Here is a 19,090-nt window from a genome sequence, read left to right as displayed (position 1 = left end):
TAATACATCTGAGGTCAAAAAATAAGTTTTATTTTCAGTTCTGAGAAATTATCACTCCCACAAGGAACATTCCTTTTACTATCAGCAAAACAAAATGCTACAAAAGAGTTCAAAGTACGTGGCTTCTGAATTAGAAAGTATTTTATTTACCTCGGCCACATTTATGCCTGGTTAGGCAGGAGCATGTGAGCAAAATAGGTCTTAAGGGAATTATATTGCTTTGCAGCAAATGCTATTTAATGCTGGAAAGAACAGAAAGTATAAGTCAATGGAGAACTCCATAAAAATTGGAAGAAAACAGAAAAAGGCTTTATCACCTCTTGATGCTTGATCAGAAAAACACAATGAGACTATATATATTTCTGCAAAAGAAAGTTGCTTATATGCCTTATTATTATGATATCTTAACATTCCTATTTTCAACTTTAAACAATGTAAAATAAATGCTTTCTTGGGCCAACTAAAAACTGCTCCATCAAAAAAATCACAAAATCGTCTTTAGTCCTTCTTATGTTCTTTAAAACACACTGTAAATATTTCTCTTATTTAAAATTTCCCTAAAATTTTACAGATGTATTCGTATCTTATTAAGAGAGAAAGAAATATATATATTTTTAATTTTGTAACCATTAACAAACTGTTTTTAAAGATCTGGGAAAGTTATACTGCCATCTTGTGGTTTAAAGTTTGTTTACAGTAGCAAACCCTTCTCTTCCGTTAAACAAAATAAATCTTCGATATAAGTACAAATCTAAAAAAAAGACTATTTGGAACTTATGTTTAAGAAAAATGTACTCCTCGCAAGTCTCTCCCACTTTTTTATTTAAAGGCTACTAGATTAAAACAAGAAATGGCATTTTGGGAGGCTGCCTCAGACAGATTAATATAAACAACTAAGTATTTTGACAGTATAGCTCCTGCTCACACTTATTTACTATTAGTTTCTAAAACTATAATTATGGAATTATAATTTTAAAAATTATGGAAAAAGTATGGAATTATGGAATCTAGGGTGTTTCTTTTAACAAAGTAATCTTCAAGACCAATAAGCAATTAATATGGCATTTATGGTAAACATTGCAACAATAAGGTGTATATATTATAGCAAGTAGAAATGGTTTATTCCATCTTTCTTACTCATACACATAAACCTCAGACAGCTAAGAATCCTAATTAAATAAGGATTTAATTCCAAAAGTATAGTCCACTGTATTTTCCAAATGTAGAGGCCATTCCAAATGTTTTGCAATGGCAGAATTAATTGGAAGTGAGCACACATCTAGATATAACTTCATCTGCTGAAAATGGTTTTATTTACTTATTTATAGCAAATCACCAAAAATACGGGAAAACATCGCCACCTATAGGTCTACACAGGTACAGAATAGCGTTCTTGCAGTCAAATGTGAATGTCCGCTATGACACACTAGCCAACCAAATAGTTTCCCACAATTGTATTACTATTATTTTGGTGATGTATAAATATTATTGAAAAATTCTAAAGAAATATTATCCTGTTGTTCATATCTCTACTTTCTTTTTCTTTCTTTTTTTAAAAAAAATTCCTGGCCATAATTCTATTTTAGATGCCATCCATTAACACTGAAACACATATTTGATTCTTCATTTCCAAAGAAAAGAAGTTGTATGTTTCCTCTACAGTAGTCTGAGAGGTTTTTCAGATATTCACCTAAATCCCTTGTTCTAATCTAAAGCAACCAGGCTTAAGCGAATAAATAGTGGCTCAAAACAGTCTATTTCATAAAATTTAGCTTCCTTCCTTTTTCATAAACAGGTTTTTCCTGTCTGCTTTGGTTTGCTCTTACTCAGCAAACTTCAGGGTCTCATTTAGCTATATAAGGATTCACTTAAGTATATGAGGGTCGAAGCTGGGCTCATTCCTAAGCAATTGCTTGTAAGGGCTGGTAGCGGATATGGCCCCGTTGATGCTTGCGGATCCCCTACTGGATTATATGGAGAATTTCATGCCTGAGCTATGGCAAGCATTTAAAGATCCAGCTAAACAAGAAATGACCCATTGCACGAGGGGGTTGACTCTGTTTACACATCAATACACAAGATCCCAGGTTAGCTGTGATATTTAACCCACCTAGAGAGAAAAGAAGAGGTAAAGAGACAATACTCTGTGTGGGGCTACTTACCTAATTTCTCACTGTGCACACTGAGAGACTGTAGGTTTAGTCATTGAGAACACAAGCTTTGAAAACAAAAAGAACAGACCTTGAGTCCAGGCCCTGTTACTGGCCTAGACCACGTTACTGAATTTCTCTGAGCTTCACTTTCCTCATCTTTAAGAAGTAACAAATGAATACAGATGATTGAGAAAAGTAAGGTGCCTTATACATAGTGAGCACTCAAAAACTGTTAGCACTCAAAAAGATGTTTGTTATAATTATTGGCAACAATAATTAGGTAGAATCCACCCAATCCACACAAACACCCGAAGAGGTGCATTTGTGACTTCTTAACGAAACAAAAAGAATGAACGAGAAAGACAACTCAAAATAGGGATGAGTACAATTGTACAACTAAAAGAAATAGTTTTTGAGGGTTTGATAGTCATGTCAATTTTTACCTCTTTGAAACTCTTCGACTCCTCCTGTTTCTAAATTCCATGTTATTTCTGCACAAGTTAGAAATGTGAGTCTGCAGAGCCCAAAGAAGCTGGAGATAGAGATATGGTCATCAGCTATAACAGATCACTCTGTAGCCAGAGAAGCTGGACAGCTTTTTCAGGGAACAATGTAGAGCATGTGGAGGAGAGAACTTAAAAGTCCTGCGGAATATTAATTTAGAGGACAGGGAATGAAGAGGAACATGCAAAGAAAATAGTGAAAGAGTCATTAGATATGAAGAAAGTGAAAATCAACAGCAGAGACAACATTAAAGGGAAAAATTCATCAGAGGGATGAAATTCTACAAAAATTAGGTAAAATGAGGAATGAAAAAAAGACAACTATAAGCTCAGCAGATGTGTAAAGACAGATAGGCCAACTATAGTAGTCTGAAGACCGAGTGAGGAACTTCTCACAAAGGTTGGCAATGAATGGAAAGAGAAACACAGGACCATAGCTGAGAGATGGCACATGGATTTGAGGAACAAATATGAGGAGAAAAATATTATAGAAGGCCTATGTACAATAATTAAAAGGTAAATATCTAATGGAATACTTGTAATTTATAAAATCTATGATCATATCAAAGTATGGAAATAATTGTCATATACATGCTAATTTAAATATTTTAATCACTTGGAAAATAACTGCCAATTTTGACATAATAATGTAAGAATGAAAGGAAAATTAAATTGAAAAGAAAAATCAGTTAAAATTTAGCACATTTGAAAGAGTACTGTAGAAAATTCTTAAACTTGTTTAATTCTTTGCCAGTATAATGACACCTCCTTAAATCATAAAGATGTTTGAAAATAATTTGTGCATTGCTTTTTGGATTGGGGACCTGGAACTACAAATGATAAAAATAAAAAGTTTATCGTGAGACTCTCACTCAAAAGATGACAGGAATTTTTATCCCTGGTGATTATTTTTCATATCATTTCCTCTGTGACTGCAAAGGATAAAAAGGATTGTTGAAAGAAAATACTGTTGCAAGTGTTAATTGACCAATGACTAGAATCCCTGCATATTTTTCTCCGAGGTAGTCCCTCCGAGTAGGACTCTATGATAAACATTCTGAGGATTGGGCTTCTTACATTTATTCATTAACATAGTCAAGACACATTTCGAAGCCCCTTCTATACTATGCCCTTAGCGCACCAAACTGAACACGCCCCAGCCCTTATCCTGAAGAAACACACAGACCTGCAAATACCTGGTTCTCAGCGCTCTGAGATGTTGTAGTCAAGTCTTTAAGAGTGGTTTGACCATTAAGTAAAAGTTGTTTTTATATTTTTATGTCAATTGAATTATGTTTATGTACTCACATACTAAGCGCATTCACACTTTAAACATTTCTTTCAGGGTAAAATAAATCCTTTGAAATGTGCTTGTGCAATTCATATTTCTGAGAACTAGATTTTCTTAAAGAAGGGTAAAACTACATTTTAATTAAAACACATCCCTTAAAGGTATTTTATGATTAATTTGAGCTGCAGAGTTGCTTCTCCTACGTGGTTGAAAAAAGGGGGATTTTCCCTCCCTAATTACCTCGATAATGGGTTCCAGCCTCCCTTTGATGTGTCATAAAGGCTCACCTGTTTCACTAAAGCCTGCTATTTATTATCAAACAAATGTAGTTTCCCAAATCCTGACTTTCCAAAGGTGCTATTTATCCAAATCACATGTGTGTTCCCTTTGCACCCATTCTGAAAAAGAATTTTCCTTGATCAAAATTTTAACCTTGATTACCCCCTGGTGCATGAGCCTTTTATTACTCAGTCCAAATTAAAATCCAGAGGATTTTTAATATACATACTGCCTGTTAAGGTATTTCTTTTAAATGCATTTTAACTATTATGGGTTAGGGTAAGAAAAGGTAAAAATTTTGTGAAAATGAAGATACATAAAATATGTAAGATCAGGAGTTTAAAAGATGAAAATTGGAAATTACCCTACACCGTTTTAATAACTTTTTCAGCTGAAAACCTCAGACAATCTCCCCATCAGAAGAATGCACAGTGGAATGTACTCTCGGATGCTTATTATCCCAGAAGCCTGTCCATGAACCCCTTTTTAATACCTCTGCTCGAAATATATGAAATGTTTCCCTCTTCTCCAGAAAGATCTTTCATTTTTTACTTTCTCATCTGAAACAATTCTACCTTTGAAGGTGATTAATGAAACAATCACAGAGTATGTGAAGTCTGTTTAATGCAAAATTGAAAACCTTGTTTCCAGAGTACTTTGACTGAACAATTAATTTCAATGAAAGCAATGAACTCCAGGGAGACCCACAAAGTAAAGGCAAGTGATTAAAGGAGAGGTGGTGGAGTGGGTGCCTAAAAAATGCAGGGGATGGGGTTAGGGGAGAAGGAAGCAGCAGTCTGGAAATTTTGGGACATAAATCAGTGTCCTGTCTGTATTGTGATCATGTAACTGATGTCTGAAGGAGAAGAAGGTTCTAGGAAACATTCTGAATGGGACTTGCAGACTTCTGGGGATATAAGTATAATATTCGCTGTTGGAGGGAGTTGAGGGGGGACAGAGCCTAGATATGACCTGAGGAAGGAGGCTGGGAGTCCCTGGTGAGAGCAGAGGCTCTGGGAGTTTCTGAGGTTGAAGGCAAAAGCCCTATGAGAATATGGGAAAATGATCATCTGAATGAGTCTAGGAGGCTCCTTCAAGACATGGGAAATAAGAACCCCACAGGTTTTGGGAACACAGGAAGAACCCAAACTGGCCTTTGGGGGAAAGCGGACAGTCCAAGTAAAGGCTGCTCATGTGCATTAAAGGGAAGCACCTGGACATCTGCTGATGTACAAAAGAGGGTAATGAGGTGGGGCCTGCGGGACACTGAGACCCAGGAACCTTGGGTTTAACCTGTCTAAATGTTAAACTTTAGACATCTAGTCATTGTCTTAAGATGACTTATTAGAGCTGCCACATCACTTAAGGGACCATTTGCAGAGGAACCTTGGGACCTCTGGCAGGTTTAGGTGGATTCTATCGAGGTTGCTGTCAGGTTATCTACCAATCCAAATAGTGTCTTCGTGAGAAGAAACAAAGGCAGTCCTTTCTCAAGGTGGACACGGCCTTGCTCCAGATGCACAGATTCCGGAGCAACAGCCACTTTTCAGTCCACAGCCTGACCAACTGCATGCAGAGGCCTGAGAAGGATTGAGAACTAAAATTAACTAATTACCTTTCTGCTAAACTAATCCTGTGCCTATACAGACTGAAATTATTTGGAATGAGCAAGAAAGTAGAAAGAATGTAACACTGTATAGTAGGTAAAAGGGATCTTTTAAGGAATGGAAGCTATGAGATATAGAGATAATAAGACATAATAAACTTGGCTTGATCTCTCCAGCTTATAAAAATGTCTAGCAATGAGGATAACATTCTATTATATCCTCTCCAATCCCTGGTTTCCTATAGAAGTGATTAAATATCTTTGTCACCTTGGGCAAGTTGATTGGCATCAGCTGTAAGTGCGGATTATAATAGTGCCTGCCTCATGGTGTTCTGGTAAGGATTTAAATGGTTAAGGCAGTAAGGCTTAGAACCAGGTCTGGCACTGGTTGAATGCAAAAGTCCTATGAGAATATGGGAAAATGATCATCTGAATGGGTCTAAGAGGCTCCTTCAAGACATGGGAAATAAGAACCTCACAGGTTTTGGGAACACATGAAGAACCCAAAGTGGCCTTTGGGGGAAAGGGGAGAGTCCAAGTAAAGGCTGCTCATGTGCATTAAAGGGAAGCACATTTACTCAATAATTTACTCAATAATTGTTAGCTATTATTATTGTCGTTATTTGAACTATTTATGTGACAAGAAGAAAGTTAAAGCTGGAGAGGCCATCTGGGGGGGGGATATTTATGCAGGGAATCATTTTCAGATTGGGCCTTGGAAAATATACAGGATTTCCATAGGTGGAGAAAGTAAGAAAAAGACATTCCTGATACTAGGAATAAAGATGGAAATGTACACACAACATTTCAAGAATGGTGAGCAGATGTACGTAGCAGGAACATCTGGAATGTGCAGGAGACGGGATTTCGCTCGCAACGGTCTATAGTCTGGCTTTGACCTTTGTATTCCCATGGAATCTTTTTCCTAAAGATCTTTTAATGGAGTGATTCTCAAACTTTGAAGTGCAAACCAACGACCTGGAGGCCTTTCTAAAATGTAGAGTCTGATATGGTAGCCTGAGACGAGGCCTAAAATTCTACATTTTTAACAAGCTTCCAAGTGCTAGCATGTTCCTACTGCTTGTCTATGGACTACACTCTGAGTGCCAAAGGTCTACTCCAGTGGCCTCTTTTCTTCTGCATTCTTATCCCCTTCCATAGTATTTGCTCTCGGTGATATCCCTCAAGCTCTCCCATCATTGGCTTTTCTGACTCTCTCACTTGAATCTTATTACTTGAAGCTCAGAATACAGATGAAAAATTTGCTCTATAAAACATTTCAGCATATATTGGCTTATCTTCAGTACAAGCTTCATTATATGAAAAAAGCTTCCACTGGTCATAAGATACATAGCTACAAATTCAAGGCCAGTCTTTAGATGAGTATTGGCAAAGCAACTGTCAGTGCATCAATCTCTTCAGTCTTCTAAATGCCAACATTACAAACTATCTTTTAATAAAAGACAGGAATCTATTTTTACAGCAGACACGTATTGCCCATCTCATGCTATGTCTTGCTTCTCTGGAAAATAATCTTCCCTGCGATCTCTGCCCCCTCTGCCCCACCCATCCATAGAGGAATTGGCTGTAGACGATTGGCACAAAAGTGATCCCCTGAGCAGGGCTGGTTTATTCCGAGTTCTTTTCCAGGATTTTGGAATAGAACTGAAAAAAAAGTAAGGCAGTCCTTCCTGCTCTTTCTCCACAACAGAAGTCACAGGCCAATAAACTCTGGAAGAGCTGGGCATCACGCTCTACTGTGTGGACTCAAGGACAGAACACAGCAAGTCAGGAGTGAGAAAGAAGACTGCAGAAGATGGTAGGAGAGCCAGGGACTCTGTGCGGCACCTGTCTCAACAATAGCCGCACAGGCAAGGCTTGACCACAGTCTGCCATGGGTCTTGGCAGAATGCCCTGTGATCTGTCCTAAAGTAAGAAAAGATAAGCAGCCTGCTGCAACGTGTCATCCTTATCTTGTGGAAGTCTGCCACAAGGCCATCTCTCATTCACCTCCCTTGTTTCAGCAGAGCACAGGACTTCCCACCTCACCTCCACTATGGAATCACTGCAGGCTTCAGCGTTAAGTCTCTAAAACTGCTTAGTTGTGGTTTAGAGGTGACTCCTCAGCAGCAGAATGACCCACCACTCATACCATCTGTCACCTGGCCTCTCCAGTTTGGGGCCATCCTGTGGGACTAGAGATGTAGGAACTGACAACATGGTGAACTGCTTTTGCTGTTTGAGTAATTGATAAACTGTCTGAATCCATTTGAGCGATACCAGGCAAGACAACTTAACAGCTGCAGTAGAAATAGATGTGGCCCCATTAGCTTTCTTGGAAATGTATGACCATTTTGACAGAAAGATATAGAAGATAGCAAGAGTTTACTTCCTAGGTCCCCCTCAGTGCTCCAGGCCCTGATTCCAGTTTGTTCCAAGAATGCATTTCCAGATCTTGAATTCTAAGAGATACACTTGGTATCTCTCAAAAAAAGCTCCCCAGCTTCTTTTATTTTTCTCCCTTTAGAAAGCCAGAGGGTATTTTTGGCCTTTCCAACCAATAGATTATATTATACACATATGCAAGTTGTTGTATTTGATGACAGTATCAGTTAATCAGAACTCCAGTGTCAAAGATTCAAATGTATTTTCTGTTTTTATTAAAATTTCATCTATCTTGTATACTGATTCCTTTCTGGCCCGTGGACTTGATATGTGTGATATCATGAGGATGCATTTATTAAAGTCCAATAAATATAAGGTTTCATGAAAATGTTATGGGCCAAGTAGGATATAACATGGCTGTTTTTCACTATGATGAAAGTTTAAAATGTTCTCATCATTTTAGGAGTATTAATAACTCCATAAAACTAATTATATAAATAAACTATGCTACTCTTTTTAATTTATATTGTCAATGTACTAATTTCCATTCATTCATATTAGTTACATTTGTAAGAACATATGGTAGAATCATACATTATATCTGTGCCAAATATTTGTCATCCAATAAAACAGTATAAATAGGGTTGGGGTTTGATCTGCTTATAACATCCCTTCAATTGAGCTATGTCTATTACGTAGCATGATCAGCTAAGCCAACGCACAGATTTTTTTTAATTATTAGTCACAGGCTAGGATATTCATTAATCAGCCTCACTTCCCCACTGGGCCAGCTAATTTTTCTTTGATCAGGATCATAGACGAGTCAAAGACAGCTGTCAGAGCCCTAAATATTGTGGAATTTGACTAAAAATGGTGAAGAAATCACTGGAAAATTATCATCAGTACTGGTAAACAGCTCAAAAAGTAGACAATGGGGCAAATGATGTCAGACTAGTGGAAGGATATCACCCAATTACATGTAAGAAATGAATGCCTCAATGATCATATTAATGAACACTTTAGGAAACTGTACAGGTTGCAAGAGACACACCTGGGTGCTTGCGATGCCCCTAATATGTAAGGAGTTCATAACGTAATGATAACCAGTCATAATATGCAGCAGTCCCATATTAAAAAGTCCACTTATTTTTATATAAGCATATATATATAAATAATGAAATTTGTTTGAAAATAATGTTAAACTTTAGACATCTAGTCATTGTCTTAACATGAATTATTAGAGCTGCCATATCACTTAAGAGACCATTTGCATTTATAAAAATATTCTATGCTGATAAGCCAATTAAAGCAATATTTTAATTATGTATTTACAATAAAAATGCCTCACCAAAGGTAAAACTAAATTTTCAGCAAGTTCACCATGTATACTTTAAAATATCTTTTAATTGCCTGTAGGTAACATCATCTCATGGACTAGATTAAGTTTTCCCAGCCACATTCAACAATAAAAATTGTAAGATTAGTTATAACATATTTTTTCTAAGTTTTTTTCCCATCACATAACCTTCCACAAATTAATTTAAGCCTATTATATCAAAGATGTTTATACGTGTTAACATATTACTTAATTTTAATATGCTTATTTAAGTGCCCCAAGCAAACATAGCACAGAATAAAACCTGTAGCTTCCTGAGGTGTGTACTTTGATGAGGAGAGGTGGAATTTACCAAAGAGCTGAGCCAGCTTGGGAAGAGTCTACAACTGATAGTAAAACTGAGTCAGAAAGAACTGGATCATTTTCAAGAAAACTAGCCAGCGAAGGAAAAACGCCTCCTGAAAGCTTGCAGGACTTAGGACTGTCCCCCCTTGCTTTTCAGGCTAGGAACGCAGAAGGCCAGGAACCCGAGAGCGGCGGGCGCGGGCCCCGCGGCCCCTTTCCCAGGGGCACAGGGCGCCCGCGCCCGCTCCCGGCCCCCTCTGCTCTCGCGTTCCGGCTCTGGCGCGGCGAGCGCGGGATTTAGGAGCAGGTAAACGTTGGGTTAGTTGGCTCGTCTAGGGAAACGTTTTCGGAACGCGCAGGGGGGAAAGTGACTAGCTTCCGGCGGGGCCGGGCGGCCTTACCAGCTGAACCTCCGGCCAGGATCTGCCGAGAAGCCTCTCTCACGAAGCCGCTCTGGGGCTTGGCGGACATCTTCGCAGGCCGACGGCCGACGGAATGGGCTTAAGGGAGACGGCGAGTTGGCAGGCCTGCGCCCCGGCGTTCAGAGCCTCTCCGAGAGAGCCCCGACTGAGTTGGTTCTCGGGCCTGGTGGCTCTCGCTGGGGCGGCAATCCGGCGACTGCCGGGAAGCGGCGTTTAGGCGCGCAGACTTGCCGCGTTATCTTTGACCGGCCGGAACCTGCCCGCTACGCCCTTTCACGGACGCCCTCCTGCCGCCCCTCGGCCCGCTGGGCTCGAAGAGGGGTTCGGGAGGGGGAAACACGCAGATGCAGTTGGCGACGGGTCAGGCTTGGTGTCCTCGATGGGCGCCCACGCACTTCCCTATCGGCACCTCTTGCAGTTTGTCAAGCTACAACACTGCCTCTGAGAAGGCAAGGAAGAAGTGACCCTGGCCAGAAGCTCCAGCGGCAAGGTTGAAGCGACCCTTGTCCCTCCTGGCAAGAATACCGAGCATTTCTAAAGACGGGACGCGTGAATAAATTCCACCGGGTTGGTTGTCCTGAAATTCTGGGCTGTAGCAGCTTAGTCCAAGCAAATCAATTTACAATTAAAATTGAGCTAATGTGGTACATTACCAAGAAATGGTTTTAGTTTAAGGAAATTTCTCTTGTACTTCATTAACCTGAGTTGTATTTACTAAACGGCAAAAAAAAAAAAAAAAAAAAGAAAAGAAAAGAGAAAGCCTTATTACCAAAAAATCTCTCCTAGACCTCTGGTCAGTGATTCTCAAAGTGCCAGCAGCCTCAGCATAACTTGTGAGCTTGTTAAAAAAAAAATTTTCCTGGGCCTCGCCCCTATCTACTGCATCAGAATTTCTGAGGATGGGGCCCCAAAACATGATTTTTTAACAAGTTCTGCTGGAACCACTGCCAAATAATCAGGGAGCATTAAAAAAACTACCAGTGCATTCTCTCTCTAAAATATTTCGTTATTTATGAACATTATAACAGTGTTCATTATTAGAACAGTGGACACAACAAAAATACTTTTCTTAAACGGCAAGTTGCAGATGCTTTGTAGGAGAGACAGAAGATTCTGCGAAATTTTAGAAAAACACCTGCCACACCCTTAACAGTCGAGAAATGATAAGAGTAAAAGGGAGGATTGGGTTAGCTTTGGAATCCCTAGTACTACATTTTTAAAACACAGTATGTAATACAAGAGATATTTAGTAGTGAACTGTATAAAACTCATTTTTGAAAGTCAAAAACAATTGACTTTCAGCAATTTAATATGGTTCATCTTAATATATATATGATTCCTGATAAAATGTACAGTCACAATAGTTTGGTTTCATAGTTTATTTTCATGTCTTAGCCATTAAAAGTTAGTAGTAGAGACAAGTTTTGGGTTGCTAGGCCATTTGCTCTCCTACACGTGCGTAATAATAAACTCTTTGAAACCCTGGTGTCTCAGGAATTGGTTATTTGGTGCATCGGGCAAAAAAAAATCTATGGCCTTTGTCCAAGAATAATTTGGCAACCCCGCAGGATGAATGCCTGAATCTCTGGAGCCCCAGCAGAGCAGGTAGGCCAGAATCGCAGCATTTTGTGGCCACTGGACTAAATTTAGTCTAGAGGCTCAACCACCGAGGTTTCTCTGTTCTGCTCACACTCCAGAGACTTTTGGCGCCATAAAAAAGCTTCAAAGAGAGACACCATTTCCAGTTCCAGGTCTGGACATCTGACTTGGGGAGTGGGTCATCAGGGTAAAAGTGGATCAGGAAGTAAATAGGCAGTTGGATTCCCATTGACTGAGGCCGGTGTCACGCTGATTCCCTTTAGCTCTAACCTCTACACCTAATTTTGGGTACCATACTATACAGATTTTCATACCATACTATACATAATCCAAGAATTAATTGGTGTCTGGGTGAGTGGGTTATCAGTGTAAAAGTGGATCGGGGAGTAAATAGGAGGTTGAAGTCCCCTTGATCTAGGCCAGGGTCACACTTCCAGAACAATCCCCTTTGCTCTGACCTTTACACCTTCTGATTTGGGGTACCAAACTACAGGGTCTGAAGCCCTGACCTAATCCAACAATTAACTGGTGTTTAATGAAATTAAGTAGGCCTGTTTAAGTGTTAGCTGGTGTGTTATCTAGGTTAATTGCTAAATTGATGCGATAAGTGTTTTCTGTCTGCTTGATCGTTAATTGATGTGTTCTGTGTGTGTTCCACACAGGGTTTGAGGCACTGACCTATGTCTATTGACTATACTCCTAAAATATGAGTAATCCAACAATTAATTGCTATTTAATGAAGTTAAGGAAGCCTGTTTAGATGCTACCTAGTGTGTTACCTGAGTGTGGTAAGAGCTGATGTTTGTTTGATTGTTAATTGGTGTATTAAGCATTTAATGCCTGTTTAATAGCTAGTGTGTTCAATCTAATTATTAATTGGTGTTCCTGCATTTGTATTGGTTAAATGTTCCTAACTGATTCTGGAAATTTGTTTAAAAAGTGAACCTCTGGGCTGTATTGAAAACAGAAAAAAGTTTAGTTGAGTATATAAAAACATTTTATTTCTGTAACATAATCTGGCCTCAGTATGATTTAAAATGAAAATACTATATTCAATCCTTTGTCCCTCTCAAAAGTATTTCTGTGTTTCTGTTGTTTTGAGTAATTTTCTTTTTGTGTCTGCATGCATTTTCAACATATATTCTCATACCTCTGGATGGTAATAGCAAATTAATAAGAAAATTCTCAAAGAGCTCTATTTAAACTGCTTAGAAATAATTAAGTGCCTGATATAAATATATAAATTGGTACTTCTGAAGTAAAAGAGAAAAAGCACTCTGAATGGCAAGATTCAAAAGCCTTAGTTTGTAATATTGTAATCAAATGGGGACATTAGAACTGCTCCTGAAATTTCCTTAAAGGCAGCAGAAAACTGCCTAAGGGCTGCCTCTGGAAAAAGCAAAGAACTTTTCTAATGCCCTGGTCACAGCTTTTGGTAAAATAAATCTAATAATTGGAAATAGTTTAAGAAGGGCATAGGAACTCTCAAATTCCATGGCCTTCACCTAAAACTTTCAAATCCATATTCAAAAAGCCTGATACCTTCCTATCCCTGCCCTAAGGCTCAAACACCTAAAGCAGTTATGGGGAAGGACTAGGCACAGAAATACATACTGAGGCCTGGTTTAGAATTCTTTTAGAAATGCTGATTATAAAGAATGTACAGAATAGGCTATGTTTATTAATATTATTTTTTCCAATAATACGTTTGCAATGGTAACTGTAGTAATCAGATTATTATTAAAATATTAATAGCCTTATGATAGGAGTAATTAAATAAAATATAATTACCAAATTTCAGTAAGTGGAATGAAAGATCTTTGAGAGATATCTTTTTCAGGAAAGATTTTTCTGAATTTAGACCTGGGACAAATTAAACAATTGGAATTTAACTTGATAGTGTTTTTTTTTTTTTTGCTTGGGCAGGCACCAGGAATGGAACCCAGGTCTCCTGCATGGCAGGCGAGAATTCTGCCACTGAGCCACTGTCTCAATGTACTTTTAAAATTGTTTGTATTTTAAGATATTATTAAAACAAAGAGATTTTTTCAACATCCGATAAATGGAATTTTATGATAAATTTTGAATTGAACAAATGCAATTTTATTCTGCATCAGTGTGTTCTCCCTAAATCTATATAAGCTTACTAAAGAAAGCTAGTGTGGGCGGACCATGGTGGCTCAGCAGGCAAGAATGCCTGCCATGCCAGAGGACCCGGGTCCGATTCCCAGTGCCTGCCCATGTAAAAATTGAATAAATAAAAAATAAAAAATAAAGCTACTGTTATAAATACATTCTCAAAATTCCTCTTAAAATAGCCTAACTGGTTATTTTATGATAAAGTTACATAAACTGAGCAATATGCCTAATAATAATAATACTTACATAAAGTATAATTAAGATAAGGCTGATGCTTCAAATATACCCCACTTGAGAAATTGGTTAAGTTTAGTAAGAAATATAAATGGACTTTTTTTAACTTTGGCTACCTGGATTTCAAAGGACCTGGCTTTTTGTTACTTGGGCATTTGTTACTTCAGTATGTGTAAGAATTTGAATTTGTTGTGGCTTTGTTAATGTCAGTCTGTCGTGAATAAAGAAGACATATCTTAGCTTCAAAGAGTTTATAGTCTAGTTAGAATATTCATGTACTAAGGCATAGTAAAAGGCGGTGATAACAAAGGAATGAAAATGCTGGAAGAATTTAAAAGCAGATAACAAATGACCTAAGAAGTCTTCATAGAAGAGATGACATGTGTAAGACCCTTAAAGAAGAAAGTAGCATTTAAACAAATAGAACTCTGAACTAGCTTTTAAAAACCATAACTTAATTTTTTGAATTAACACATTCCTGGCATTATTTAGGAGTTGGGAATAATGTTGAGAAAAATTTGAGTTTTTTCTAGATATAAATCCCTTAAATATAAAAAAGCTGAATATGGGTGGCTTTTTTTTTAACCTCTGAAGTTAGTGCTCAACTGGATTGAGATATTTTAGGCATATTATAAAGTAATCGTTTGTGTGTTCTGAGTAAAAAATGTATAGATGCCTGGCTGTGTTCCAAGCCCAAGCATAAATTTTTTCCTTCTTCCATTATTTTATAGTATCTCTGTCTCTTTTCCCCTTCATAAATACTGCTGTTAGAAGGAAGTATGCCAATTCAAAAGCTTTGTATATCATCTATGTAAAAAAAAAATAAAAGGAAGCTTTTGTGTTAAGTTGACTGTTCATACAAAACTGAAGTTTAGTTTTCCGCCTGTTAAAATAAAGTGGACATCAGAATAACATCCTTGTTAATGTTGATGTTGGCATTATCCTTTATTTAGAAGTCTTCTCACTGTTAAGGGAAAAAACTGTTATAAATAAATTGTTCTTTCGTCTTATAAGTAACGTGCTAAAATAGTTTAACCTACTGCATAGGAGGTGTTTGGGAAGTATTACAGTGGTTAAAAGGGATTTTCTATCCTGTTGCTGGTTAAATTTGTATAGGTAAAATATTATTCATATATTTAGAAGACTATAAATTCCTAAAAATTTGACAGCATTCTCACTATCCATGTTATAGCCTCATACTAACCTGTATGATGTTAAGCAATGGTATGGTATTAGTCATGGTTTTAGTTATTCTTAAAAGGCTACAGATCTTAGAAACAGCCAAATTGTCAGTTGCACTGCTTTTCTCTAATACTTCTCTAAAAGTACATGTGCTAACTATACATCACAGCTCCATCTGTAACAAGGAAAAACTTAAAAAAACAAAAGTTGGACAAATATATATGTTGTATTTCATATGTTAAATAACGTAATTCTGGTAAATGTGTAAGGATGAAACAGAAAGAAACCTCTGCTGAGGTTTCTTAATATAAAACAACTGTCTAATGTTTTTATTTCTGAAAGAAGCTTTATTTAGAAATGCTTATAAAATTAAAGCTCACTTTGTAAGCATTAAGTATTATCATTAAATTCTAAGGTGCATGACTCTCTGTAACTTTAAATGTCTTTATGACACCTGAAACTCAGACTTGGTTCTCCGGCTCTGAAAGTTAACATGGATCCACATAGCAACAGTTAACAACAAAAAAACTGAAAGAGAGCAAACTCCAATTAAAGATATAAAGAAACTGAACCGGTTAAAACCAAGATAAATCAATATACAAGGTAAAGAATAATACTGTCTATATTTTAAAGTTTTAACTTTTGTGTGAGATAAAAGAAAAATGTTTATTTTCTCCAAAATTTGCACTATCTAATTTAATCTGTCTAGTCAGTTAAACAGCCTAATTCAGCTTTATTTGATATGGAACTTGGAATAAGGAACAAAATCTTAATGTTCCATACAAAGTTAATGTTATGCAGTAATGTATTTCAGAGTATTTGGGACAGAAAATGAAAAAGTGTTTGCAAAGTCCCTTGAGGGACTGGGAAAGATAGGACTATTAAGCTTCCCCACCTAGGGAATTCCTGACATTTTTTTTAAGCAAGAGAGGCTCCCAATTTAATAAGCCAAGGACTCAATTTTGAGGCTTGCCCTCATGAAACATTTCTGTAATAGTAAACTGAACCTACTTAGGATTAGGGCCTAAGAAACATCTCCAAAAACCTCTGCTGTTGCTATAATGTGGTCTCTCTCTAAGCCAAACTCTGAGCTTCCCCCCAACATGGGATTTAATTTTCAGGGTGTAAGCCTGGCACTGTCATTGTGGAACATAACTGGCCCTGGCCTCATGGGACATAACTAGCCCTGGCATCACTGGATATAACTGGCCCTGGCCCTGGCCCTGGCCCTGTGAGACATAAGTTCCAAGGATGAACCTAACTTGACATCATGGATGAACAAACCAAAAGTGGGAAAAGAAATAGGGTTTCTATGGCTAAGAGATTTCAAAACAAGTCAAGGGGGTCATTCTGGAGGATACTCTTATGCAAGTTTCAGCCAGATATTGCAAATTTCCACACTATGGCAAACCCCAACAAACAGTATTCCTGGAAACCCTGAAAGATCCTGTGCTCTATAAAATTTTACTTATTAAGTTTGTTTTTCAGAGACTTGAAACCTCCAGATTGTTCCAATGCCAGAGAAACTCTGAAACCCAGAGATACTGGACTCTCCAAGCATAACAATGGGTTTCATCATTCGTCCCTTTGCCCCTTACTAACAATGCCCCTTTCCAGCCTTGAAACAGAAGAGCCATCTCCCAGATATCCCTCAAGATTGAGAGATAATTATCAAACGAGAGGGAGAAGTTGCAAAAAAATCAGGATTTAAGGGATGATTTTGATTACTGAACCACATATATATTCCTTTTTGCTTTCTGGGATATTGAAGTAGAGAGAGGGGAATACCTGAAAGCCCTAAACTATAATTAAGCTCCCCTGATATCTAAAATGAGTGTAAAAGCCCTTATCTTGTGACTCTGTGACTCTAAGAGCTGTTACATTTTCTTGTAGGGCAAGGGCCCTAATGCTAATGAAGTCAGCTATTAACTAGCCTCAGCCCCTGACATTTGTAAAATTTGTAAATCTATGGGCTAGATTCTGCTATTGAAAGATAGCTTGTCTTCCCTCCTTTTGGTTTACACCTTTAGTACTGAAGTCATAGCTCTACCTCCCCTCCTTTCCATCTTTGTTCTCCTATTGAAATGATAATAATACTGTCTCCTTTTCTGCTTTAAAATTGATATTCAAAATGACCTCATTTCCCCTTGCTAAAATCCTGAAAAACCTTGAATGCCCTAAACTCAGGGAGATAGACTTTGGGCTGCTATTCCATCTACTCTCCTACTATGTGCATAGTAATAAACTCTTTCTCTCTTTGAAAAAGTAGTAATGATATCTGACTGGTAAAAGTATTTAAAGTGAAGAATCAGTGAGCCTTATTTATGTGATCAGATATGCAAAAATAAGTTTCTCAAAAATACATGTTTGATTAAAATTACTAACTATGAAAATGTTTACCAGGAAATAGTTTTTAGAAAATTTTGCTAATTAGATGGAGTAAAAACTTTTGAGCAGTATCTTTCAGTCTCTTACTATGAAAATATGGTGTCTTAAGTGCAATACAGAATCATTTATTCATTCAAAAAATATGGAAAACTTATTATGTACTATGCACTAGAATAAGAAGTTCAGAGCTCAAACCTTTCCCCCCTTTTCCAGTAAGGAGATTGAATTTTACAAGATCACACCTGCTACCTGATAGCATAGCTGGTATTTCAATATAGGATGTCTTTTTCTGATAGCAATGGACTTGTACATTTTAATATCCACAGGTGGAATTCCATTCTGTCATGCAGAAACCAAAAATAATTAAATGTCCCCCAGAATTAATTTATTTGTATATAAGTAAGGCACTTTTTTTTTAAGTTTAAAACAATTTTGGTCACAGCTATTAAACCCCAAGACACACACTAAATCAAATTTTACATTCATTCGTTGAGAATTTACTAATTGTCAGTATTTTTCTAGATGCTGACAATATAACAGTAAACAAAACAGTCAAGAATTCCTACCTAATGGGGCATATAATCTAGTGAGATCATACCATCCTGCAAGGTAAGTAAATTTTTGCCTTATCTAGATTGCTTCAGGAAATGCAATAATGCTTGAGGGTCAAGATTTAAAGACAGTCTTTTGACATTATCGTTATTTCCATGGGTACCATCACCTCTGAAGATCACATCCTGAGGAGTGGGGAGCAGGTTTATGATCTCACAAGCCTCTCAGAGCTCTATGGATTCAGTCAAAAGACACTTCCAGCCATCCTTCCAAATACCCTGTTAAAAAATTGTTTCTTCTTCTTAACCTCTCTGTAGTAGAAAGGATTTCTTTGTGTTAAAATAAGGGAAGGCCTGAAATCACATGTAATCCTGTCCTATCCCTCTACAACATTTGAGAATAAGACATAGCCATAAGAAAATTAAGGTGCTTGGGAGTCGCTTAGGGTAAGTCCAAAGTCAACAAGTACCCACTGTACTAAGAGTTCTGATTATGGGATATTTCTCTTATCTGTAGCTAAATTTGCCCATGGCCAATGTGGGAATCCTGGAAGCTTTAGCATTGGGAAGCACATGGTAAAATGTTCTTATTATTTCAAATTCCCTGGACTCAAGCTATCACATTGTTCTTCTTTCTGTTATTTTAAATAATGCTATAGTGTTCAGATATTAAGAGC

The 19,090-nt window shown here is 37.4% G+C and overlaps 2 protein-coding genes across 3 annotated transcripts in view; one reads left to right on the top strand and one right to left on the bottom strand.

Annotated features, from left to right (window-relative positions):
* SLC25A21 (solute carrier family 25 member 21) overlaps positions 1–11,035 on the bottom strand; it is a 462,293-nt gene extending 451,258 nt beyond the window's left edge. The window contains exon 1 of the mRNA XM_077126923.1: positions 10,300–11,035. Within this exon, the coding sequence (XP_076983038.1) occupies positions 10,300–10,369 (70 nt within the window). The 5' untranslated portion in view covers positions 10,370–11,035. The remainder of the gene's footprint in view (positions 1–10,299) is intronic.
* MIPOL1 (mirror-image polydactyly 1) overlaps positions 10,140–19,090 on the top strand; it is a 503,449-nt gene continuing 494,498 nt past the window's right edge. The window contains exons 1-3 of one of the 2 annotated variants that reach the window (XM_077126913.1): positions 10,140–10,205; positions 15,940–16,077; positions 18,385–18,471. The gene's annotated coding sequence lies outside the window, so the exon portion shown is untranslated. The remainder of the gene's footprint in view (positions 10,206–15,939; positions 16,078–18,384; positions 18,472–19,090) is intronic. The other variant, XM_077126915.1, reaches the window with a different exon arrangement.

The sequence above is a fragment of the Tamandua tetradactyla genome, chromosome 14 (assembly GCF_023851605.1).
Source record: "Tamandua tetradactyla isolate mTamTet1 chromosome 14, mTamTet1.pri, whole genome shotgun sequence".
Lineage (NCBI taxonomy): Eukaryota > Metazoa > Chordata > Mammalia > Pilosa > Myrmecophagidae > Tamandua > Tamandua tetradactyla.
This window is presented reverse-complemented; position numbering and strand designations above follow the sequence as displayed.